Raw genomic sequence first — 8,184 nt, 5'->3', positions numbered from 1 at the left:
ATACAAAGGTAAAGCCGGCAAAGCCTTAATATAGACCAAAAAATAAGGACGTCACTGTGACCAAAGGAAGGCAAAAGATACAAACAGTCAAATTGCGCCACATAATCAAGAAGACAAAGTGTCACCTTCAAATCTGAAGAATCAAAGACTAGCCGGGGAACCTCTAATATTACATAACAATCATCCAAAGTAAGCCGTGAGTTGTCAACATAGAATAGGACCACGTGGCAAGTATCTTACAAATGAAAAACATGGACAAGCACGAGGAAATGAAGATCCGGACACATTAACACCCAGGTCATCTCCAGAAGTCTCACTCTTCCTCCAACAAGGCGAGTCTCGACACGAAGTTACCGTTATCACACACATTACGCCTGTGATCGTGAGATTTCCACCTATTAGTCAGTAATGTCCCATATCAAGCAAACAGTCACATTACCACCAGAATATCAGAAAATTACCATATTCATCTCTACCTCTTATAGTATAAAGGAGAAAAATCACATAGATAAAGGTAAGCTATTCAAAAAACACTAAAACTCTTAATAGTTCATTACATTTATCTCATCGATACATTGACTTGAATATCGAAGTGGTTGCTATGGACACTCACTACCATTCACGTTTTTTCCCTTACAGACTTTAACTAATCACAATACATTTTCATTCCGGCTATATTATTAATTTAACCTTAGTAACATCAGTTACACACAAATAAATAAATTTTAAAATTACCTTTTTTTTTCTTTGAAAGAAATTTGAAATTAGATTGAAAGCGTAGAGCGAAGAATTTTTAAGAGCAAAAAGTACTGGAATTTATGAAGGGTTACTTTATTAAAATTGAAGTAAGTTTTATTTATTTTAATAATTATTCTAATTTTCATTGACACTAAAAATAAAATTTAAATTCCTTAAACAATAATTTTAGAAATGATTTCAATAGTAACAAGCTAAAAGCTTATTGGTTATTACTCACTTAAACTTAAGGACAGCAAACTGATTCCCAATCAAAGTTGCTGTATTAAAATTAAAGTAATAATGCCACGAGGCTCACCTTCTTTGACCAAAATCCTCAGTTAAGCGACACGAAATGCCAAAGAAAGTCCTTCCATGGACCCCACCCCTCCAAAGTCTTTGTTTTCATTCCCACGCCACTGCCTTCTGCCTCTGCCATTTGCCGGCCATACTTCTCCTCTTCTCTCCTCCATTTATAAACCCATCCCGTTCTATCTCCGCTTCACTCTCTTATTTTTCATATTATGCCCGGTCCGCCTCACTCTACTACTACCTACCACCCACAGTAGCTCCCGCCGGGAAAAGCAAGATAAGGGTATTCAAATCACTTCAATAATGATTTTTTCCACTCATAAACATAGGATATTCTCCTTCTCTATCTTCTTCCTTCTTTCATCTCCGTTCTCCGTCGCTCAATCGCCCAACGACCCGCGGGAACGTTACGGCGGGTATGCTCGTGTTACTCCTCCTATGGCTGTAATCATCGCCATCTTAATCACTGCCCTCTTCTTCATGGGGTTTTTTTCTGTTTACCTGCGTCACTGCTCCGAAAGTAGAGGAGGAGGGAGTGTGCGGGCACTAACCACCGGGGGTCGCTCCAGACGAGCCGCTGCATCGCGTGGGCTTGATCCTGCCGTGATCCAGACATTTCCGACTTTGGTTTACTCTGAGGTGAAGGGTCTGAAGATAGGGAAAGGAACGCTTGAATGTGCCGTTTGCTTGTGTGAATTTGAAGATGATGAAACGCTGCGTTTAATACCTAAATGCGATCATGTGTTTCACCCTGATTGTATCGATGTTTGGCTGGCTTCTCACACCACGTGTCCTGTTTGTCGTGCTAATTTGACACCGCAACCCGGTGACCCGGCCCCGCAAATCGCTAATTCACCGCCACAATCCGACCTCGAAGCCCAAGACCACGCCTTTGTAGAATTAGAACCAGAAGTCTGCGACCATAACGACGGAAACGTTGGAACGGCGACGACGCCGGAGATAGAGGTTATGAGCTTGAACCAAACTCTGAATAGGAACCGTACGCGTGGATCGAGATCCGGTAGGCCACGTAGGTTCCCGCGGTCACACTCCACTGGGCATTCTCTGGTCCAACCGGGCGAGAATACGGACCGGTTCACTCTGAGACTGCCCGTTGAGGTTAGACAGCAGATAATGAACCGGGAATTGAACCGGACTATGAGCATGGTGGTGTTTTCAAGAGAACGAAGTTCAAGGAGAGGCTATAAAGGCGGCGGTGAAGGAAGTAGTAGAGGGAGGTATAAACGGCTTGAGCGGTTGGACCAGGGAGCTAAATCCGACCGGTGGGTTTTTAGTGGTGCTCCGCCGTTTTTAGCAAGAGCCTCGTCATTTTTGACGAGAGCATCATCCTCGATAAGGTCGCCAAAAGTGGGAGCCAATGGCGGAGAAGGGTCTTCGGGTCAACCGGTTGGATCGGATTCTGCTGCTGAACCCAATCGACCTCCCGTTTAATCGTCAATTTTGATTTTTTTTTTTTTGAATTTGTGAAAATGTTTATAGTATTTATGCTCTCTTATTAAATTGATTTATTTATTTATATTATATTTACTGTATTATATGAAAAAGGATAATGTAAGGGATGAAGGTAAATTGAGAAATTTCAGAGTAAATTTTGCTCGTCTTTGCTCCATTTTAATATTTATTTTATTTTCACTAGTTAATTTTAATTTATTTTAATAAAATAATTTAACTTTACTTTTTATTTTAAAATGGATATTATAATAGATTTTTAAATTACTAAAATGAAAAAATAATTGTTTTAGCTCCTTTCTTTATTATTTTCTATTTCCCCTTTATTTTTTATTCAAATAAATTGGTTATTGTTTATTAATAGAATTATTTTTAATTTAAATAAATATTACTATTAATAAATTATTCATTCTTCTATGTTCCTTTCCTTTTGTATTTATTATTAATTTAAGTTTTATTGAATCAACCATTTGCAGTTTTACTTTATATGATATAACCCACTGAGAATATGCTATTTTTGAAAAATAAAATTCTATAAATGAATGCTGAAGCCTGGCAAGAAGTTGCTAAAATTATAGTAATATATAGGAAAATTTGCTTTTTAGTTTTTTAATTAATAAATTTATCTTTTTATTTTTAAAATTAATATTTTAATTTTTAAAATTTAATTTCATCAAAATTTATATTTTTTCATAAAAAATATCGTTAATAAAAAAATAAATCATCAAACCACTATTTTTAAAAAGTAACGATTTAATTTTATTAAAATAAAAAATTTAAAATTTAAAAAAATTAAATTAATAAAATCTACTCACAAATTCAAATAACAAACTGAAAATTTAAATTTAATCTCCACGAACACAAAAAATCTAATAGGTTCAATATTTAAACTCCATAAATTTAATAAAAGTTAAAATAGGTAAATCCAAATTATCAAAATTTAAAAATCAAAATTCAACAGAAGTCTCTCGCCATTTGCCATTGCTCACTGTCACCTGCTGTTTGCATCGCTCGTCGACCAACAGCTCACATCTCTCCATGTTCGCCATCATGTGCGGCTCACGTTGCTCGTCATCTTGTATCTCTCCCTGCTCCTCATGTCTTGCAGCTTGCATCCACCATTGCACGCTGTTGCTCACCATTTAACGTTACATCACTTTCTGCTTGCCATCGCTCTCCATTCTTCCATCCCTTTTGGCTATGCATGAATAATGAATATGAATTGGTAATTTGAAGAGGGACTAAGATTATTTAGAGATTTTAAAGGTAGAAATCATTTTTATCATTGATAAGGGAACTTTGAAACTATATTTTATTTTATTTTTATTAAATTTAAATTATCAACTTAATAGAATTATTAAACTGAAATACTTTTAAATATTATGAAATTAAATTTCATAAAATTAAAATGTTAAATTTTAAAATAGTGGGATAAATTTATTAATTATGTCAACGAAAAAAAATTTCATAATATATAAAAGATCACTAGCCGCAACGAAACAACCATCGGCAACCTTTTCTAAAGACTTTTGATTAAAAAAAAAAAAAAAAACCTTTTCTAAAGACTTTTTTAAAAAATCTATTTAATAGAATTGATAGTTACTAATTGAATTTAGCATACATATATTCTAAGCGTCTGGTGAATTTTATATGTATAATTCTTACTTTTTTATATATAAATGATTAATATCAATGTATTTTATTACTAAAATATGCATAAGATTTATTAATTTATTATATAATATATAATAATTAAAACGCAATTTTAAAAGATAATTATTTATGTATATACAATTTTTTTTCTTATCCTATAATAATTAAAATGATAACTATTTTGATTATTGTTTATAACATTTTTATAATTATTATTTATTAGATTTATAACTTATAACAGCAAATAATATAAAAATTATATTTTATTATATAAAATATTATATTATTAAAAAATAATATTATTTTATTAAAAGTAATATTATATTAAGCAAGTTTGATCCTTGAATAAAAATATATGAATTAAATTAGCTAAAAAATTTGAATTAGATTGTGATGACCGCTGAATTTTTCCATTTCATTACGAGGCCGGGCCGATAGTAGCAGTCCACAATCAAGAGGCTCTTAAGCTCCCGAATAAATCAGGCCTAACTCTATTCATCCTCTTGATCGGACTCCTATTTAAGTCATTCAATTAGACTGGTCCGGTCCATTTCAGCCTTAAAGTCGGTCCTTTCATAGGTTCTGGTCATTTTCCCTCAAACCCGGTCACAAGAAGAAAAGATTGCGGATCTAGTCATTTCGCAGCCCTGTCCACTCGCGTGTTGAAGGGAATTAAATGCTTGCTTGACATAGGGAGAGTCCTGGGTTATCCGTACGTACAGACCTGCACCAAGGGGTAGGTGGTCCTATAGTGGAAAGGCCATCTCGCGTGAAGGAGAAGAAAGATGATAAAAGGGAGGAAACACTCTCCTCTAGGGCCAACTTTTCCTAAATTCAGAAGAATATGTTAAAACCTATTTTTCTGGATGTCAGATTATCATATTGATTTAATCCTTAAATAAAAATATAAAAACTTAATTGGATAGGAGCCTCAGGCAGAGATATTGTTTATCTAAGTTACAATTGTAATGGGGTTGAAATTCTTTAATCTATTGTTTCGTATTGTCTTTGAAGTTGATCGATCAACTACATTCAGGGGCTTGTACCAATTGCAGCAAATGATTCACAGAGGAAGAAAGAACCTTAACCAACTGTCAGATCAGCCCTGTCTGCTGCATTTGCCAAATATGTAGATGAATTGGTTAAACAGAACAATACATCATTCTGCTAATGAGTACTCTGTTCCTAAGACCTCGGACTAACTATTTGGTTCTGATTCTGAAATCTAGAGGAAGCAGTGGAAGACATTCAAGAGAGATTCTTGACCAGAGGGATTAGTGACTGCACCACATCTGTCATTAAAGGCCTGTAATCTGGTTCTGGTTGCACACACATGGCTGCAATAGCTGCAACCTGTAAACCAATCCATAGTTTTCGATAAGTTATTTTGGATTTTTCAGCTGCAGAGATATTGTAACAACAGGATTGTTGATAACAGAGAACTGAGGCAACCTGAATTAAATCTTTCCTTGAGTAGAGGCCTCGCAGAGCTGGGTCAACCATTTCCCCCACCTTTTCTCTATTAGTTAACCTTGGAAGAGCCTGAAAAAGTTATTCAACACAAATTACAATGTCTCATTCTTGGCTAATTCCAGGGAATTCTACTCCAATTTAAATAACAGGAACTTGAAGTTGATAACATTGCAAAGTCCTTAAAACCATGTTCTAGTTTCTAGTTATTACATTTCTGAAAGGGGAAATTATGGATGTTAAGTTCACTAACCCAGGAGACAAGGACATGTTCGCCAGGAGGCCGCTTGGTGTCTACCGGAATCCGGCCGGTTAACAGCTGTAAAAGAACCATGCCATAGCTGTACACATCTGATTTTGTCGTAAGCATACCTGTTGAGGCATACCTAAGTTCATGGCCAGAAAATGGTGTTGTCATAAGACAAACTTGATTTTTTATATAATTACAGTTAATGTTTAGTGCAGGAAACTTGTAAACTAACATTTTATAAAAAAAAAATATAAAGAAAATGCCATTAGCTAGGTGGGATTTTGCAGAGATAGACACTGAAACTGAAGATTCTAAATCAGGCTTCATGTCAATTACCAAATCATGTTGTAGCCTGACTTAAGAAAATGACTTTCTACCTAGTAATGGAGACCTTCACATGCCCATGTGCAATCTTGTATGAAATAATCCATGGTAGATGATGGAGCACTTACTCTGGAGCTAGATAACCTGCGGTCCCCATCACACGTGTTGAAATCTGACCGTTGATCTTTTCTGAACCCATCTTGGCAAATCCAAAATCTGAAACTTTAGCATGGAAATTTTCATCAAGTAAAATATTGCTGCACTTAAAATCACGGTGGATAACTGCTGGGATTGTATGCTCATGAAGGAACTCTAAGGCCCTGGCACAATCAAGGGCTATCTGCAACCGGGTTCCCCAATCTAATGGCTGAGATTGTTTGTGATGGAGGAGGTTTTGAAGAGCACCATTGGACATGAATTCAAATATTAGGAGCCTGTGGTGCTGGTCAGCACAGTAGCCAAGTAGTTCCACCAAGTAAGGAGAATGCAACCTGCTTAGAAGGTCTACCTGCAAATATGGCGAAAGAAAATGACACCCATGTGCAGGATTGGCTAGCATTCAATAAGCTATCTGCACCCTTCCCCATGCAATTAAAAAAAAAAGTTATCTCCGTGCACAGACCATTCAAAAATTCCAATTGGGCAATCTAAATTGTTGACTTTGGACCCTCTTTATTCTCGCTCTAAAACAAAGGTGAACAAACCCAGAGGGGAGGGTAATGGGAACAAAACATAATTAATGAAGTCACTTGCCTCTATCCTGAAGGCACGTTCGCCTTGCTTTCCTTGTCTATGCAGCATCTTAATGGCAGCCACTGTGCCATCAGCCAGGATACCTTTGTACACCACTCCATAAGCTCCTCTTCCGATCACTTTTGTTTCACTGAATCCATCTGTGGCCACTTCAAGTTCCTTGTATGTGAAAACTTGAACGACTCCATGCTTTCTTGGAGATTTATGACCCAAATTGCTTCCATACAAACACCCTCCCCTTACATCTGCCGAATATTGCTAGATTTCAATTGGCTAACAATTTGTACAAAGAAATTTAACGAAAGAAATAATAAATTACCTGGGCTAGAAGTGAATGTTATGGTGTGATGAGAACTGAATCTGCAACTATTGTTGTTCACACAACCATTGTCTTTAAAACTTGTGCTTCTAGTTTTGGCAGATTTGATTCTTCGAAGAATGGCCATAATTAGAAAGATTAAGACAAGTACAATAACGGAGATTCCTGATATGATGATGATAAGAATGGAGGTGGAGGAAAGTATGGCATGGTGTTGGCTAGGAGGATAATGAGAATGATGGTAGTTCAGGGTATGGCTGTGGAGTGGCCCTGCAGGCGCTGCAGCAGCAGCAACACCAGTGGTGCCAGTTTCCATGGGCACGAAGAGCAAGAACAAGAAGAGAAAAGAATCAAACGAGAGACAGAGAGTTATGCAGGTTTGAGTATTTGGAAGGTAGAGGAGTTTCCTTTCTTAGGAGGTTTACGTACATTACATTACCAGCTGTATGGCTAAAAAGTCTCTCTCTCTCTCTCTCTCTCTCTCGTGAATAATGAAGATGTCTTGTGTACTTGTTTCGTCCCTTGTTTTGTATGTTCCAAGTGAGTGGTCTCTGTCTTCGTTTCAGAATATTTAGCAACCGTTTCCAATATTTCACATCCCTTCATCCATATTATTAGTTGATAATCACTTCTATTTTCTGCTAATGGAGGTTTCTTTTTTTGTTTATTTGTTGTTTGGGGAGTTGTGACACCTAGCAGCTTACATTTTTCCACACCGATAAGTTACGAAATTGAAGAATAATATACATATGGCTATAAACAAAATTGCAAATGCAACAACACTCTCAAAATCTTAATCTTTTTACTTTGAAAAATTATCCTTTGAATCACCCCATTTTGACCATTTGAGGATGAGACAGCAGAGAGCTGACCCCCCAATCCCCTGTCTCGTACTTGT

The 8,184-nt window shown here is 36.2% G+C and overlaps 2 protein-coding genes across 3 annotated transcripts; one reads left to right on the top strand and one right to left on the bottom strand.

The window, feature by feature from the left end:
• Positions 1–1,095: 1,095 nt before the first annotated feature.
• On the top strand, positions 1,096–2,683 carry LOC110619982 (E3 ubiquitin-protein ligase ATL31). The gene has a single exon (XM_021763512.2). The coding sequence runs from the start codon at positions 1,111–1,113 to the stop codon at positions 2,497–2,499; it is 1,389 nt and encodes a 462-aa protein (XP_021619204.1). The 5' UTR covers positions 1,096–1,110; the 3' UTR covers positions 2,500–2,683.
• A 2,384-nt stretch (positions 2,684–5,067) lies between these two features.
• On the bottom strand, positions 5,068–7,772 carry LOC110620625 (probable serine/threonine-protein kinase PBL7). 2 transcript variants are annotated; one of them, XR_002488850.2, is made up of 6 exons: positions 7,287–7,772; positions 6,968–7,212; positions 6,343–6,722; positions 5,894–6,012; positions 5,623–5,712; positions 5,068–5,523 (listed from the first exon to the last, which is right to left on the bottom strand). XR_002488850.2 is itself a non-coding variant. In XM_021764427.2 (6 exons), exons 1-6 carry the CDS (start codon positions 7,600–7,602, stop codon positions 5,419–5,421), a joined length of 1,269 nt encoding a protein of 422 aa, XP_021620119.1. In that variant the 5' UTR covers positions 7,603–7,771; the 3' UTR covers positions 5,068–5,418. The 2 variants fall into 2 exon arrangements, 1 of the variants encoding a protein (XP_021620119.1); XM_021764427.2 differs by having other exon boundaries at positions 5,894–6,026; positions 7,287–7,771.
• Positions 7,773–8,184: the final 412 nt, after the last annotated feature.

The sequence above is a fragment of the Manihot esculenta genome, chromosome 8 (genome assembly GCF_001659605.2).
Source record: "Manihot esculenta cultivar AM560-2 chromosome 8, M.esculenta_v8, whole genome shotgun sequence".
In the NCBI taxonomy this organism is placed as follows: Eukaryota; Viridiplantae; Streptophyta; class Magnoliopsida; order Malpighiales; family Euphorbiaceae; genus Manihot; species Manihot esculenta.
This window is presented reverse-complemented; position numbering and strand designations above follow the sequence as displayed.

Bases quoted from the DNA above. Each gene is read 5' to 3' on its own strand.
- LOC110620625 (XM_021764427.2), bottom strand. From the start codon at position 7,602: ATGGAAACTGGCACCACTGGTGTTGCTGCTGCTGCAGCGCCTGCAGGG. The intron at 6,723-6,967 runs GCAAGTGACTTC...CCATATTTGCAG, and splicing joins AACGTGCCTTCAGGATAGAG to GTAGACCTTCTAAGCAGGTT. The intron at 6,027-6,342 runs GTAAGTGCTCCA...CCATGAACTTAG, and splicing joins GCAGGTTATCTAGCTCCAGA to GTATGCCTCAACAGGTATGC.
- LOC110619982 (XM_021763512.2), top strand. From the start codon at position 1,111: ATGGACCCCACCCCTCCAAAGTCTTTGTTTTCATTCCCACGCCACTGC.